An 18,047-nucleotide genomic window follows, 5' to 3' on the forward strand; every position below is an offset into this window, starting at 1 on the left:
AACCAGTGAAGTTGGCACTTTGTGTAAATCGTAAATAAAAACAGAATACAATGACTTGCAAATCCTTTTCAACCTATATTCAATTGAATACACTGCAAACGTTCAAACTGGTAAACTTTGATATCTTTTGCAAATATTAGCTCATTTGGAATTTGAGGCCTGCAACATGTTTCAAAAAAGCTGGCACAAGTGGCAAAAAAGACTGAGAAAGTTGAGGAATGCTCATCCAACACTTATTTGGAACATCCCACAGGTGAACAGGCTAATTGGGAACAGGTGGGTGCCATTATTGGGTATAAATTCAGCTTCCATGAAATGCTCAGTCATTCACAAACAAGGATGGGACGAGGGTCACCACTTTGTGAACAAATGCGTGAGCAAAAAAAAAAACAGTTTAAGAACAACATTTCTCAACGAGCTATTGCAAGGAATTTAGGGATTTCACCATCTACGGTCCGTAATATCATCAAAAGGTTCAGAGAATCTGGAGAAATCACTGCACCTAACATTGAATGCCCGTGACCTTCAATCCCTCAGGTGGTACTGCATCAAAAAGCGACATCAGTGTGTAATTGGATGAGGCAGTTTTAAGACCTTACCTCATCAGCGGGTGGATACAGTGCAAAAAGCTCGGGGTGTCGGTTTCCCTGCCGAGCGTCCTGGTTGAAGCGGTCCAGCTCCTCGTGACTGCTGAAGGCCAGCAGGCACTCCACCCTCTGGTCCGGAGTCAAACAGCGCAGGTTAAAGTCAGAGGAGGTCAGTGTGCGGCCAGAGTCATCATTCAGCACCGCTACAGTCGGGGACTTGACCTGGGGTGTGGGCAACAGAAAGACAAAGGGTTAGAGGTTGGAGAGGATATAGAAAAGAAAGAGGGAGGAGTGGAGCTGATGTGGATAAATGTGTGGGATGGAGAGAATATAAAAAAAACAATACAATGAAAGAGGCGACAGACTTTTCCTCAAAAAAAGGGTTTGTCAAGTGTAAATCCCACTTCAGATTGGAAAGGCAGACTCTTGCTATTATGTTGTCAAGGATACAACAAACAGCTGACAGGCATCTAGGCAGTTCTGACAGTCATGACAGTGTTTTAGCCCTAGGACAATGTCTCCTGCCTGTTCTGTATGTGTTGTATGGTATGCTAAAGATAGTAAAGGGCTCTTTTCACTTACATTATATTGTACCTCATGTAATAGCCTGTATGTATAATTTAATCCTCAAAACGGAAGGGCAATAATGCCGCAAATAGACCACATTGCAACGTAGAGATACCCAAGACAGCTGTCAATAACAATATTGATGCATTCTTAGCTGATGTAATTAGATACGCGCATGTAGATGAGTGGCTAACGAGATTAGAGGGACATTACCGTGGCTTTTTGACACTCAAACGCTATCAGCTTCTAAATGAGCATGTTCTGGAAAGACCAACAAATGTGATGAGAAAGTGAAAATATCTCTGGAATAAAGTCATTATGTTTATGAAAAAAACAGTCATTACTTTATCACTATTTTGGGGTAATAACAGAATAATATTCCGAGAAAAACTAAAAATACTACACTATAATAATGACAATATTTGTAAAGGCAGAAAAACGTTTTTCTAATCCATGTATTTTATAATATAATACAATATGTATTATTATTTCTATTTATTTTAAATATATATATATATATATATATATATATATATATATATATATATATATATATATATATATATATATATATACATATGTTATATTTTCTATTATTTTATTATTTATACTAGTAGTAGTAGTAGTATTTGTATGACTTTATTATTTAAAAATATTTTAATTGAAATATATACTTAACATTGTATTTGATTTATAATTAAAAATGTTAAATTGTTATTTTTATAAATATTTTAAAAATGTATGTTGTATATAGTATTCATTTTAATAAGTAAAATGTATTATATTATTAGTATGATTATCAAACACGAATGTCTCGCTCCTCTCTCTGGGTAAATATATTTATTAGTACTGTTACTTGTTTTAAACATTACATTAATTAATATAATTAATTATTCAAAAATTAACGAACAATTTGGTATGATGTAGTGCAGTCCCACATCAGTGTGAATTACAATCAAGAAATGACTGTAAACACTTCTCAATATGATGCAGTACTTGTATTGGACCTCATTAGACTGTGTAGGCAGGCAAGTATTAATTAGTAAGACCCGTTAGTCATTAGGCTTAATTTGAATGAACTAACTGGGCATCCTCTGCCCACCAGTTGGATGTCTCTCAGGGTGGTAGTAGCAGAGCCATATGGAATTACTTATTAGTCTCCAGTACAGCCCTTTAGGGTACAACCATGCTGCTCTCAGGCTGGATCTGTTTTTGGGCGAACGACCCTCTAGCCTTGCCCCTCTACTGTCCTTGTCTCTTTTAGTCCAGACACACATCAATCAAAACCCGGGAATGGACTGTCCGAGCATCACACCATTATCCCGAGGGCTGGGGTAGCGGACCAGACCAAACAGAAGAGAGCCATTACGCGCTGAAAGACAATAATACCGTTCTTCCCATCTCTGTCACGCGTTATCTGGCATGCACATCATGGGAACCTTGCCCCTCCAATAAAGGTCCTTTGGTTTGGCATGATTAAACAGGACTGGCATGGGCAGGGTGACATAGGAAGCCTGTTTGGCTAGCTTTGTACACCAGAGAGCGGGGGTGTTCATCGCAAGGCTCCGGATTGGTTGGCGTGCCTGAGGCCTGCAGTTAAGTAATGGTCAATTTGAGACAAAAGAGAACGGGAACTTGGCTCCAAATGTTAGTTGTGGGCCAAGAAAGAGAGCTAGGAAGCAATTAAAAGTGGAGCGTTCACTAAAAACATTGTACTCCCTGAATAGATCAGCTGGGCAGAATAAGACAGCAACAACGTCACTGTACTTTAAAAGTCACTCGATGATGCAAAAGTGACTTTATCATGTTGTGTAATATGTGTCCTACCAAACGTGATCTTTTAATAACATCATGCCGCTGACCCATCCATAGCTAGATTTTTATACATTAAACAAATGAGGCTTTGATGTACATCTTGAAGGGGTCATAATATGCCATACCATCCATTCATTTTCTACCACTTATCCCTTTTGGGGTCGCGGAGGGTGCTGGAGCCTATCTCAGCTGCATTCGGGCGGAAGGCGGGGTACACCCTGGACAAGTCGGGGTCATAATATGATTTTATTTAAAATATATATAAATTTTTTCTGCATTTAAAACACTTCATTGTGGTCGACATAACATGTAATAGTGTTTTTTTGGTCAAAATTTAGCATAGATTATGTTTTACATACCGTCATTCTAACCGTCTCTTTTTGTGGGTGTTCTTATTTCCGTGTCTTCCGTGCCTCCACTTCGACTGTCTTCTCCACGTCAGCCATGTTGTAGTTTTTAGCGCTTCCATGTCGAGTCTACTGACAGCTGTAAGTTTGAACTATACGCTACTTTGTAAAAGGAATTGATACAGTGGAAGATGCATGTGCATGTATGAGACAGTCTGCCCCACAACAAGATGATAGAGAAAAATAAGGGGCGTTGGCCCTGTTTACGCTGCAGGCGAAATCTGAATTTTTCAGATTTTTTTGCTCGTCTAAATGCACCAAAGTGCTTCAAATCTGATCATCAGGTTGCCTGAATCCGATTGGAATCTGATCTTTTCAAATGGGACTTCTGTCTAAACGGAAATGTGACCCGAATGCTACTTTTCGTCATCTTTGGGCAAGCTACGTCATCTGGGTGTGCAGGGAAAGACGCCGTCCGCCAGCAAAAGTCGATCCATCATCCCAACATCCGGTTTCGGTGAGCATAGTCTTTTTTCGGCAGCCAAATTTTCAATGCATCACTAGTCAATAGTGTGCAAATAATAGGCTATTTGTAATATATGGATATATATTTTGATTTTGAAGAATTAGCGATTGTTGAAGGGCCGGAATTGACGCTGTGGCGTATTTGCTTACACGTTACATGTAAGTTGTTTACAAAAGTGAGTTGAAAAATGAAGCTAATGTAAATCCATGCAGATGTCCGTGACGCCTGTAATTAACAGCTACAAGAAGATTAGAAACCTCCAAAATATATTACACTATATTAGGGTTGTACGGTACACCGGTACTAAAAAAGTACCGCGGTACTAATTAATTGAAGACGGTACTATACTGCTTTTGAAAAATACCGGTACCGTTTCATCCGTTGTGCGGCGGTGACTACAGAGCTGAGGCGCATGATGTTGAGTGTGTCAAAACGCACACATAAAGGGCATACAAGCAATAACATTTGTGTAGAGGAAGAAAGCAAAAACGGCATTTCAATTGGTTAATAAAGAGGGTGCGTGAAGAGCAATATGGAGGTATTTGGGCTTTAAAACTAATAATAAAGGTGACGCTTTACTTTTGTAGTTCCCTTTATTTTGAAAAGTATCGATATACATTTTGGTACTGATAACAAATTATTGGTATCGGGACAACCCTACACTATATTAGAGATGTCCGATAATGGCTTTTTTGCCGATATCCGATATTCCGATATTGTCCAACTCTTAATTACAGATTCCGATATCAACCGATACCGATATATACAGTCGTGGAATTAATACATTATTATGCCTAATTTTGTTGTGATGCCCCGCTGGATGCATTAAACAATGTAACAAGGTTTTCCAAAATAAATCAACTCAAGTTATGGAAAAAAATGCCAACATGGCACTGCCATATTTATTATTGAAGTCACAAAGTGCATTATTTTTTTTAACATGCCTCAAAACAGCAGCTTGGAATTTGGGACATGCTCACCCTGACAGAGCATGAGAAGGTTGAGGTGGGCGGGGTTGGGGGGGGCGGGGTTGAGGTGTCATTCTTGTTTGGTGTGGGTTCACAGTGTGGCGCATATTTGTAACAGTGTTAAAGTTGTTTATACGGCCACCCTCAGTGTGAACTGTATGGCTGTTGACCAAGTATGCTTGCATTAACTTGTTTGTGTGAAAAGCCGTAGATATTATGTGCTTGGGCCGGCACGCAAAGGCAGTGCCTTTAAGGTTTATTGGCGCTCTGTACTTCTCCCTATGTCCGTGTACCACTCCGTACAGCGGCGTTTTAAAAAGTCATAAATTTTACTTTTTGAAACCGATACCGATAATTTCCGATACCACATTTTAAAGCATTTATCGGCCGATGATATCAGCAGTCCGATATTATCGGACATCTCTAATAATTTGCCTCAAACATTGGAGCTGAAAGTTTGATCATTTTGTTTTACTTTAGTAAATGGGCTAACTAAGCATGATGTTGCTGTTACCACGTGAGTGTAATGTTAGGATGTAGCTCACATAGCTATGCTAGTGTTGCTAACGTTTGTCTTGTCCCATTACTTAATGTTATGGTGATGTGTGTAATATGAATGACATCTATTACATTGGACAAGTGCAGAGTTACAATATGTAAAAGTAATTAAAGTACACTAACACAATGCAGCGGAGATAGGCTCCAGCAACCCCCGTGACACCGAAAGGGACAAGCGGTAGAAAATGAATAGGTAACACAATAGTGCTTTTTGGAGCCACACATTATTTAAGAGCGGCAAAGAAAACCATAGCTCATTAGCATCAAAGTTATAAACACACAAAACAGGGGTTTCCCACTAGGGCTTACTAAACTTATAAACACACAAAACAGGGGTTTCCCACTAGGGCTTACTAAAACACTTTTAAACACTCTAAATTCTAGCATCAAGGTTAGATTGTGACCAATATACTTCCAAAACACCACTGAGGGAGCTCTTTCTTAAAATTTCTGAAATACATTGTAATATGAGAACTTTAAAAGTAGCAGAGTTAGAGCAGGATGACACTGTTGTGTTCAGCCCACCCCCACCACTCGGTATTGTTGCTACATGCTTCATCAGTATGGGCCACCTTGCTGCTCTGACTTCATGGCTGCTTCTAACAAATCAGTCTTGAACACCGCATGGCTAACTTAAGTTCAAGCAAAACAAAGCCGTATTCAAACCAAACTGGATTTCGTAATTAAAGGGGTACTGCACTTTTTGGGGAAATATTTCTATCATTCAATATCCTTAAAGTTAAAGTTAAAGTACCAATTATTGTCACACACACACTAGGTGTGGCAAAATTATTCTCTGCATTTGAAACCATCACCCTCGATCACCCCCTGGGAGGTGAGGGGAGCAGTGAGCAGCAGCGGTGTCCGCGCCCGGGAATCATTTTTGGTGATTTAACCCCCAATTCCAACCCTTGATGCTGAGTGTCAAGCAGGGAGGTGACGGGTCCCATTTGATAGTCTTTGCTATGACTCGGCCGGGGTTTGAACTCACGACCTCCCGATCTCAGGGCGGACACTCTAACCCAGTGGTTCTTAACCTTGTTGGAAGTACTGAACCCCACCAGTTTCATATGCGCATTCACCGAACCCTTCTTTAGTGAAAAATAAAAAAATATATATTTTTTTTTTTTTCAAATTCAAGACAAAGTTATATGTTTTTTTTACCGGTGCACAAAATGAACCGTGCGCAAACATCACCTTGTTCAAAGAACAAAACCAACACAGTGCATGAACTCACAACAAATTACACACCTGCAAATCAGTGTGACTTCTGCTGTTGCCGTATCCATAATACGCCGATAGGGAGAAGTTTTTATTTACACGATGAGTCGGGTGTGTCTCGACCTCCGCGGCGGAGGGTCCGCCGAACCCCTGAGGCCAACTCACCGAACCCCTAGGGTTCGATCGAACCCAGGTTAAGAACCACTGCTCTAACCACAAGAACACACTGGACAGCTAACAATGTAGCTAATAGGAATCATATATTCCGCCTGAAAAGCTCTAAAAAACCCATCCAAAAACCGCCATTAATACTCGATTTACATGCTGAGACCTGCATATTAGACCAGTTGATCTGCCGTCTCTTTTCTGCTCTCCACGAAGGAGAGGGGGGGCTGCTGACTTATCTCCACTCAAGATGATCTTCGGCTAACTCCACTATGGACTGGACTCTCACACTATTAACTGGATCCACTCGACGTCCATTGCAACGGTCGCCCGGGGATTTAGGACTGTATAAATAAACATTGATTGATTGATTGTTGTTGAAGGAAATAGTAAATGTTGCGATGCACTCTGTGAAATCAACATGCCGCCAAAATGTTCCGGTAATACTTAAAATGACCAAAATATGGTAATATGAAATTATATAATGAATGTGCCTGTTACTACATTACATACAGTATATACTTACTGCATTTACTGTATATAAAACGTCGATGGAGGTTTTAGGATGTTTTTTAGCGTGCATTATAGGCTCAATAGATCAAATCTCCATTACCTGCATTGTTAGCCACCAATTACTAGCGTTTATTTACGATTTATAATGCATAAAAAAAATTATTCCAAAAAAGTGCAGTTCCCCTTTAAGAGAATAAAGTAACACATCTTTATTTGAAGCACACCTATGATGTGACAAACACCTTAGAAGCTGACCCAGTTCTTATATTTCTCATAGACTTTAATGCCCCCTAGGATGCAAACAGTGTTGTTCACTTCCTTGAACAAAGTGCTTGTGCTTCTTACCATTTTCTCCTCTTTGACTGACTGGACGTCGGACTCAAACGTCTGTTTTTGAAGGAGCTTGTGCAGGCCGGCTCGCTCCGAATACGCGCTCCAGCCATCCCCTTGGCACCTTCTCGCACACACAAACACACACTTTTCATGGTTCCATGCACACACCAGAAACAACATGCATGGCTACGACTGATACACCTCTGCACAAATCAAAGTAGATAACGACACAACATAGTCTCATACAACACAGTGTGTGTGTGGATCAGATAGGAGGTGTATAGTATTTATCAAGGCTTTCTGATGTGTCTTGCTTCCTGTTTAAGCCTCTTGGGCATACACTTCTCTGGTTTGGTGATGCTATTATACAAAAGCATGCACCCTCCACCCAGTTTCACCATTTATAATCCAAGGTATATTTGAGTAACTAAAGGCAATGTCACTGTATGAAAGGTCTGACCTTCTAGACACCACAAGCCACGGCTGGGTGTAACTCTTGACGCAATCTCTCACATGGGGATCCAACTCCACTCTGCAAAACAAGGACATAAACACAAAATGAGAGTGTGACAAAAAAAAACAATTCTGTTTTTAACACTGTATGAGCAGTATTGACATTTGAATAGGTAGCTGTGTTGGCAATATAAGTCTTCTTTTAATTCTTTTTTTTTAAAAATTAATTAATTAATTTATTTATTTATTTTTAAAATATATTTTATTAATATTATTTTTTAATTTTTCCCCTCCCTCAGGGGGGGGGCTCGGCGGGGCGGTTGCTGGTTGTTCCATCTCCATCGTTGGGGTCCCTGCGGGTGGGGTGGGTGGTTCCCGTGGCCCTGTGCCTGGGTGGTCCTGCGGCGGCCGGTTTGGGTGGGGTGGCCGGGGGCTGGCCTCGCCGCGCTCTCCGGGGGTGGGGGGTGGGCTCGTGGGGGCCCGGTTGCCGGTGGGGCGGGGGCGGTCTTCCCGTCCGGTTGCGGGGAGTCTCTGGGTCTTTCGGGCGGGGCGTCTCGCCTTTCTGCCCGTGTGGGGTGTGGTCTCTCGCTGGCTTGGGGTCTGGCTGTCCCCTGCTTTTCTCGTGCCCTGTCCTCCGCCGGGTGCGTCTGTCTGCGGCCTGCTGCTGGCCCTTGTGGGCGGTACGGTGGGTCGGGCTCTGGGGTTCCTGTCGCTGGCCGGCTTGGCTGCGTGGGGGCGGTGGTCCCTGGTTCCCTGGGCACCACGCCTCCTGTTTGTGGGTTGGGCTCTCGGGGGTGATGGGGCCGTGCTCTGGCTCCCACGCACTCTGGGAGTCGAATGTATTGTACATGCAAATTCACGTATGCTCACATACGTACATAGGTACCTACGCTCCCACATACATACACAAATACAGTACATATTTACCTACCTAATGTTCGTACATCCACACGCACATTCAATATACAAACATACACATACACATACTGTACATATACATTCACTGTACAAACACATATACACATTCTGTACATATACATTCATTGTACAAACACATATACACATTCTGTACATATACAAGTACATATGCATACTTACACTCATGCACATAATCACGTTTCATCAAACATATATTAACGTTGTTGCCCTAGGGTAAACTGGGTGTAACACATGGCACACTGACAAAGCTTAACCTATTGTGACTATAACAATCTACAAGGTTAATGTAGGTTGCTTCTCTTTCTCCCCCTCCATTTTTCTGCATTCTTTCGTATCTCAAGTTATCATTACGTATATGTATTGTTGCATTTAAACAACTGTATTCTTGATAATAAAGGTAAATTATTGGTATTGTTCATTATCAATAGCGCTATTTCTATTGGTATTTGTATTGATCCATTTGTAGTGTAATAATGCTCATTGTCATTTCTGTATTATTTTTTATTTTTCGCTAACTGCTTATTTGCTATTACTTTTACCATCATATTTGTACATGTCATATTTGCTGATGTTGCTCTATTGTTGTTGTTGTTGTTGTTTGCTGTTTGCCCTCTTGTCCCCACAATTTCCCCCTCTGTCTTCTTTTTTTTTCTCTTTCTATCCCCTCCTGCTCCGGCCCGGCTGCACTAAATGATAATATAAATACATTTAATAAAGTCAAATACAAATAAGGCAACAAGAGAAGTATCCTACACTTCTCTTTTGTAAAGTAAATCTGAACAGCCGACATGGGCATCTACATCAACTATATGATTTGCCTGAGAAGCTGGACAGGACATTAAAAAAAAAAAAAAAAAAAAAGAAAAAAAAAGGCAATATTAAGACATTATAATGACCATCAAATGTCATATTAGGTTAAAACACTCACTATATTTTGTGTGCAACCTTATTTTAAATGTGTACTTTGTGTACTTTTACAATGCACAACAAATCTGACTTTTTTGCTCTCAAGTGACACAGATTGGATATTTTTTGCCAGTCTAAAGGCTCCAAAGTCTTTTCACTTCAGATTTGGGCCACATCAGGAGGTAGTTTGAATCCGATTGGAATCTGTTCTTTTCAAATGCGACCTGAATGCAACTTTTACGTCATCTTTAGTCGAGCTACGTCATTGGTGTGCGTAGGAAAAGATTTTGGTGAGAAAAGTCGTTTTTCAGTATTACATCACTAGTCAGCAGTGCACAAATAATAGGCTATATATATATTTTGATTCCAAATAAACAGCAATTGTTGAAGGTCCGGAAATGGCGTCTATGCTGTGGCGTATTTGCTTACATGTTACGTATATTGCGTAAGTTGTTTAGGTAAGTACGTTAAAAAATAAAGTGAACGAAGAGCTGCGCTGAAGTCCATATCCCCTCTACTTAACAGCCATACAAAGATTACAACCAAATATATTACACACATATATATATATATATATATATATATATATATATATATACACACACATATACATACACACACACACACATATATATATATATGTATATATATATACACATATACACACACACACACACACACACACATATATATACACACACACACATATATATATATACACACATATATATATATATATATATATATACAGTATATATATATATATATATATATATACACACGCACACACATACATATATATATACACATATATATGTCTTAATAAGGTTATCCAAAAAATAGTGCTCGATACCGTAGTAGAGCGCAATATATGTATGTGTGGGAAAAAAAATCACAAGACTATTTCATCTCTACAGGCCTGTTTCATGAGGGGGGGTACCCTCAATCATCAGGAGATGATTGAGGGTACCCCCCCTCATGAAACAGGCCTGTAGAGATGAAATTGTTACGGCTCAGGCTCCTGCCAACGCCGCTCATCCGTCTGTGCGCACCTCGGGACACGCCCACGGGTGCGCACATCCAGGGACGCGCCGCGCGCGTCTCCGCCCTGCTGCAGCCACCAGCTGCAATCACTCGCTGGCAATCTGCACACCTGCGACTGATCAGAGCGAGATCAATAAAGGACCAGTGGACCCAAGGATCGTCGCGGGAACTTAGCTTTCTCATGGTGTACCGTAAGCCTTATGCGCTCTTACTATATTCGTGTTTCCTCTCCGTGCCTTGATTTGTCCCTTGTCTTCTCCCGTGTCCCCGCAGTACCCTCCGTCGCCTGCGTCTCAATTTCCCCTGGATCTCCCTCTGGACTCCGACTGCTTCCTTCGTTCCTCGACCTCTTGCTCGCCCCTGGATTCTGACGCCTCGCTCTCGCCCCGGATCAGCTGCCTGCCCCCTGGACTTCCGCGTATCTCGTTCAACACGTTGGTAACACTCACTTCAGTTAAATTCTACACATAGTCTTACACCATTCCCTTTTGTATTCTAGTTCACACTCCATTTCCTTAGTTTAGTAATATTGTTTATTATTATTTATATATATATATATGTTGACTATATATATATAATAAATAATTGTATATACCGCCCCCTGGTGTCTGTTTGCCGTCACCCCCTCTCAGTAAACACAACAGAAATAGTCTTGTGATTTTTTTTTCCCACACATACATATATATACACATATATATATATACATACATACATACATACATAAATATATATATATATATATATATATATATACACACACATAGCTTAGCTTAACTATTAACATGCCTGCTCCTAGCTTGCTCTTGAGTGTGTAACAAGTTTAGCCTCGTCCTCCAGTGATAATAATACATGATACTTAACATACTAAGAAATGCAGTTTATTTGCAGTAATGGAGGTGATTATTATTAGTTAAGGCGGGGGTCAGCAACCAGCGGCTCTAGAGCCGCATGCGACTCTTTAGCGCCGCCCTAGTGGCTCCTTGGACCTCTTTCAGAGATGTGTGAAAATGGAAAAAGATGAAAAAAATGATAATTTTACACACATTCTTTTTTTTTTTAATTTAATACATTTTCTGTAGGAGAACAAACATGACACAGAAATACATGTTTTATGCCACTCTTTCTTCATCTCATTTTGTCCACCAAACATTTTATGCTGTGCGTTAATGCACAAATGTGAGCTTTGTTGATTTTATTGATATGCTGGAGTGCTTATCAGGCACATTTGGTCAATCCATGACTGCTAGCTAATCGCTTCTAACATGTTATTTAGGCTAGCTGTATGTACATAATGCATCATTATGCCTCGTTTGTAGGTATATTTGAGCTCATTTAATTTCCTTTACTTATGTCCTCTTTGTATATAATGTATATTTGCATGTCTCATGACACATTATCTGTATGTAATATTGGCTGCATTTCTCATTGTTGTTTGTGTGCCATGTTGTTCCAGACCACAGCAAACGTTACCCAGCTTGCAAAGATTGTAATAAATCCATTAAAAGAAGACAGCCTGCCGTTTCCTTGAACTTGGACACACACGTCTATACCTTTGGGCATTCTGAGCCTCCATTTTACTAATGAGTTCCAATGTTGCAAAAATGTGTAGAATAAAAATTAAAATACATAATTTCTGTCAACGAAGATTTGCGTCAGCCTTTGCTAGTTGGCTAATATAGCTAATATAGACACTTACATCATGTGTTGGCTTCATTATAACACTTATATAAGGCTTTTAATTTTTTGCGGCTCCAGACAGATTTTTTATTTTTGGTCCTAGAAGGCTCTTTCAACATTTTGGGTTGCCGACCCCTAAGTTAAGGGAAGCGGCTTCACACTGTGTATGGAGACACATACATAATAGCTGCTGGACCATTGTCAGCCAGAGAAGATCGGCATTTGTAATCGGCATACAAAGTATTGATCAGCAATGGCCGATCACAAACATTTTCACAAAAATCGTCCGATACCGACCGATCTGCACATTCCTAACTATTACATAAAACTACTGTAGTTGTTCGTAGTACATGCTATTGTAATGATTTTCAAACAGTGTTTATAATCTAAAAGTTTGCTTTTCCTTTTAAATGGCATGTCACATATCAGATTTGTGGTATTTTGGGAGGGACCAAGCATGGATTAAATTGATATGAATTCATTTCAGTAGGTAAGGCTACTTTGACATACAAGTCTTTTGAATTTGGTCTTGATCGTAAGTTAAGATACCACATTATGGTAAATTTCCTGGGAAAATGGGAAACATAAGGCTTTTTCATTGCGTAACAAATCTTAGTTTAATCTGTAAAAAAAATAAAAATTAAATTAAATGTAGCCATGCCCAAATTGAGGGCTGAACCCACGTTTTTCACTTTACAAGTAAGCATCATAACCACTGAGCTACCCACTCTGACAGGAGACACAGGCAGGTAATCAATTTAGTTTTAAATAACAAGCAGTTTTGCTGTTCTACCAATTATTTTCACTAGTTTTGTTTTAGTTAAAATTCCGATTATTGAGATGAAAGGTGGGTCTTAAGTTGAGCTTCAACGTCTGGTGAGGTATAAAGTATTTGTTGTATATTGTTAGTTTGATGCTGCTTATGCTTCAACTCTGTCATAAAAAAGTAAACAAAATAAGTGTGTACAGTATACTGCAAACATTTTTTTAATTCAGTTTTACCATTTTATATGTATTTGTTACTATAGAAGTCGAAAATATCCTGCAGTGATTTTTATCAAAATAATATTTATTTCATTTATAATTTTTGCAATTAATTCCCCATTTTTCTGGCTTGTGCACCTGCCCCTCAAATTATTTGTGAACGTGCCTGTTGAACACAAGGAGTGAATAAACCATCTGTATATGCTGAAACATTGAGAAGGAATATAATTAAATTGGCGAGGCTTCTCCCTACTCCTTTTTAAACATGTTGAATTGTCCAAGCGTAAACATGTCATGTATTTCAACATATCGCATTGCTCTCTGAGCTGGCAACTGACCCGTCGTGAGGGACAGCAAGCCGGACGGTGCGGCGCTCCTTCTCCACCTGCTCCACCTTCAGGTCGTCATCAGGGAAGTCGCCAAGTTCCAACATCAGCACAGAGTCGCCGCTACGAAGCTGTGACATCAAGAACTCCTCCAGGTCTACAGGCTCCACCGCTTCATATGACTGTGGCTAAGTAAAGAGTTGAAACAAAGAAACTACATTGATGCAAGTCTTGGGACAATGTTTTTGTACATATACAAGTACATATACATACATACACTCATGATCACATTTCATCAAACATATATTAACGTTGTTGCCCTACGGGAAACTGGGTAACACATGGCTTAACCTATTGTTACTATAACAATCTACAAGGTTAATATAGTTGGCTTCTCTTTCTCCCTCTCCATTTATTTGTTTTCTTTTGTATTTCAAGTTATCATTACATATATGTATTGTTGCATTTGAACTAGGGGTGTAACGGTACGTGTATTTGTATTGAGCCGTTTCGGTTCGGTTCGGAGGTGTACCGAACGAGTACACATGCTAGCAGCGACCGGGCTAGGACAACATGTAAAAGCCAGAGCTGGAAGACCCTCGTGCCTCGTTAAGATCTCCCGTTTGGGAACACTTTGGCTGCGCGATACAACAATGGAGGATGAAGGTTTGCCGACATTGTTCAGCAGCTGCTTCTGTGTTGCACCTTTCCTGCTTCCAGCTCCCAGACCGTAGTTGAGGAGCGCAAAGGAGACACTCCTCCAGGGCCGATGTATTCTCGGGGGCAACACCCTTCACTCTACCCGGCAGTGGGTCTCCACAGCTCCGGACTCCAGGGTAAATGACGAGTCCGGCGATTAGTTGCAAATCGTGGCTTTATTGAGGTCTTGCACACAGCCAATCCAACAAAACACTAGCCACTCCCCGCAATCACGCTACCGCTCCCTCACCTCGCTCGCCCACACACTCACCTCACATGCTGTCACATATTAAAGGGCCACACACACACATACGCTACTCTCATAACACATGCTAACCCATTTGAAGCGTCACCACCGCATTCAAGCAGCCTCTCCTCGGCGAGTCAGGCAGGGCTAAAGCAATAACAAATGTTTTTATAACAGCAGATATACTGTAAGTCCATATTGCATTAAGAACTAGATTTTGACCCACTTCTATGGTGGAAGAACAGTGAGCCCATATATCCTCTTATTGCCAAGTTAGCCAGGCTGGGGGGGAAAAGAAAAGTTAATCTGAGGCTGCGTTGACTTGAAACTGTTTAATGTTGCACTTTTTATATGTAGAAGAAAAGTTTTGTCATTTGATTTAATCTGAGCAACAACTTGAGGCAGTTTAATGTTGATTAACGTGGACCCCGACTTAAACAAGTTGAAAAACTTATTGGAGTGTTACCATTTAGTGGTCAATTGTACAGAATATGTACTGTACTGTGCAATCTACTAATACAAGTCTCAATCAATCAATCAAAAAAAAGCACTTTATATGTAGAAAGGCTTTGTTAAGAAACCATTCTGAGCCTTATCTTATTTAGTTTTTATTTTATATATGTTGACCACATTAACCCTGGCAATGGACCCTGTGTGTATATGTATGTTATGCCATTGTTTACAAATTTGGTAAATAAATAACCAAAAAATTTATATTTTGTTGTTTTCTTACTGTACCGAAAATGAACCAAACCGTGACCTCTAAACCGAGTTACATACCAAACCGAAATTTTTGTGTACCGTTACACCCCTAATTTGAACAATTGTATGATAATAGAGGTAATTATTGTTATTATTCATTGTCAATAGTGTTATTTCTATTGGTATTTGTATTGCTCCATTTTTGTGTAATAATGTTCATTGTCATTTCTGTATTATTATTTATTTCACTAACTGCTTATTTGCTATCACTTTTACCATCATATTTGTACATATCCTATTTGCTGATGTTGTTCGGTTGTTGTTGTGTTTGCTGTTGTTGTCTCTCTGTCTTATCCCCCTCTTGTCCCCGCAATTTCCCCCTCTGTCTTCCTTTTTTTCCCTCTTTCTATCCCCTCCTGCTCCGGCCCTGTTGCACCAAATAATAATATAAGTCCATTTAATAAAGTCAAATACAAATAAGGCAACAAGAGAAGTATCCCACACTTCTCTTTTGTAAAGTAAATTTGTACAGCCGATATGGGCATCTAAATCAACAATATGATTTGCCTGAGTAGCTGGACAGGACAAAAAATAAATAAATAAATAAAACATTTAAAAAATAAAGAACTCCTCCAGGTCTACGGGTTCCACCTCTTCATATGACTGTGGCTAAGTAAAGAGTTGAAACAAAGAAACCAAAGAAACTACATAGATACAAGTCTTGGGACAATGTGTTTAATCAAGCAATCAAATAAACCCATCAGAAATTTGGAATACCCCCTTTTGTAATCATAATTATTTCAGGACAATTTTATGTAAAGATTTAAACAATGCTTCAAAAACAGGCTTCACTACACATTCTAAAATAAAGCTTGGAGCTTTGCCAACTATCAGACACGGACGGGAGCTGCAAGTTCAATAATTTTGTTTGTCTCCAGTATATTGCTGACCAAGCATGACATAGCTGTTAAAATGCGAGTGTAATGTTAGTGTTGCTAATGTATGTGTCTTCCACTCTCACTCCATTGTTGTATGTGATTTATGGCATCTATTTCGTAGAATACAGTTAGAGTGCATATGCAAAAAGTGGATCAAGTGTATGAGAATCAAGGGGATAAGTTAGACAAGCCATTTAATCAGAAAAAAAATGAAAAGAGGCTGACAGTGCAGCAGAAATACAGAACAAGACTATTTTCTGCTACCTCATACCTGTCCAAGAAAAACAAAGTGGCCCATGTCAGGCAGATGGTTCTATTTTTAGCAGGAACAGATTTATACTTTGAGCTTGTGCACAAATTGGCAGTGATATAAAATGGATAGTTGTATCTTTCATTGGAACACAGTGTCACACACATAAGGCATGAACACAATAAAACTATCACCAGCTGGCACAAAATGGGGACTAAACTTTTTACTCACATAGTTCAAACCCCCACGAGACCTTAACATATCACGTTTGACTTTTTCTTGGGTTTCTTATTGCTTTTTTGCAACGCAGTTTCAGTTTTTTTAGTTTGTTTTACTGTTAACTGGCTAACTTGTTTTTACACTTGTACAGCTAAAACTTTTAAAAATGTTACCTGAACATTTAAAATTACAGAAGTTGGACCCTGTAACAGATGATGTACATTTCCGTGATTTAAAAATGCAGTAAGTCGTCCAAATAGAGGTGCCCATAACCTGATTACGTTTGACTTTAAGGGTTCCAGGCTGTCCAAAGACATTACATAAGCTTTTAACTGTGGTGAAGACATGTTTGTAATAGACTGTAATAGAAAGCAAATGGAGTACTAAAGGTAAAACTACACTGATGGCTAAAAGACTGAAAAGAGGTAGAAATGACAGCAGCAACATGATGATTCACAGCTGAAACCAACATTTGAGCGCCAAGTAAATTCCATCAGCCTTCAGACGTGTTGCTGCACATCAGTCCACCCCAGGCTATATTTTTCAGGACCAAATTGTAACCCGACGGCAAGTTTTTAATGGGTGACGTGCAACACAACAAAGGCGGCAGAGTACAAAGAAAATTAAGAACCTTTAACAACTGCTTTGATGAAGAGTCAACAATACTGTCTGTTTGACCGATCGGTGCGTACTAGTTTGCAAGCGTGGGGGAAAACTAAAACAAATGAATGCAAATATATGCATGCCTCTGATTAGTGCACGTTGCTATGGGGAGGCAAGAACAAAGTTGAACACAATCCGTTCCAAGCTGTCAGAATGCAAAAACAACTTTTCCCCATAGGTACAACAACCATGCAAAGTGAAAATAATCCACTCAAGGTTACTATCATTAAACCTTTATTAAGTGCACAGGTAACGTTTTAAGCCACATTTGAACATTCCTGCCTCACAAGACAAGTTAGCTTGTTTATAAAAAAAAATCTAAATAAAGTAAAACCACTCGCAACGGTAAAGGTGGAAGTGTAAGACTTGTTTCATTTTTGGAATTTACTGTCATCATTTT

General features: G+C 39.7%; 1 protein-coding gene across 4 annotated transcripts in view; it reads right to left on the reverse strand.

The window, feature by feature from the left end:
• The window catches only part of dock8 (dedicator of cytokinesis 8), a 174,908-nt gene that overhangs the window by 129,912 nt on the left and 26,949 nt on the right, over positions 1-18,047 (reverse strand). For all 4 annotated transcript variants that reach the window (XM_061928818.1, XM_061928817.1, XM_061928820.2 and 1 more), the window contains 4 exons: positions 13,942-14,117; positions 8,061-8,132; positions 7,613-7,721; positions 600-809 (listed from right to left, as the gene is read on the reverse strand). In XM_061928818.1, coding sequence (XP_061784802.1) covers positions 600-809; positions 7,613-7,721; positions 8,061-8,132; positions 13,942-14,117 — 567 coding nt within the window. The remainder of the gene's footprint in view (positions 1-599; positions 810-7,612; positions 7,722-8,060; positions 8,133-13,941; positions 14,118-18,047) is intronic.

Source organism: Nerophis lumbriciformis, linkage group LG33 (assembly GCF_033978685.3).
Source record: "Nerophis lumbriciformis linkage group LG33, RoL_Nlum_v2.1, whole genome shotgun sequence".
Taxonomy (NCBI): domain Eukaryota; kingdom Metazoa; phylum Chordata; class Actinopteri; order Syngnathiformes; family Syngnathidae; genus Nerophis; species Nerophis lumbriciformis.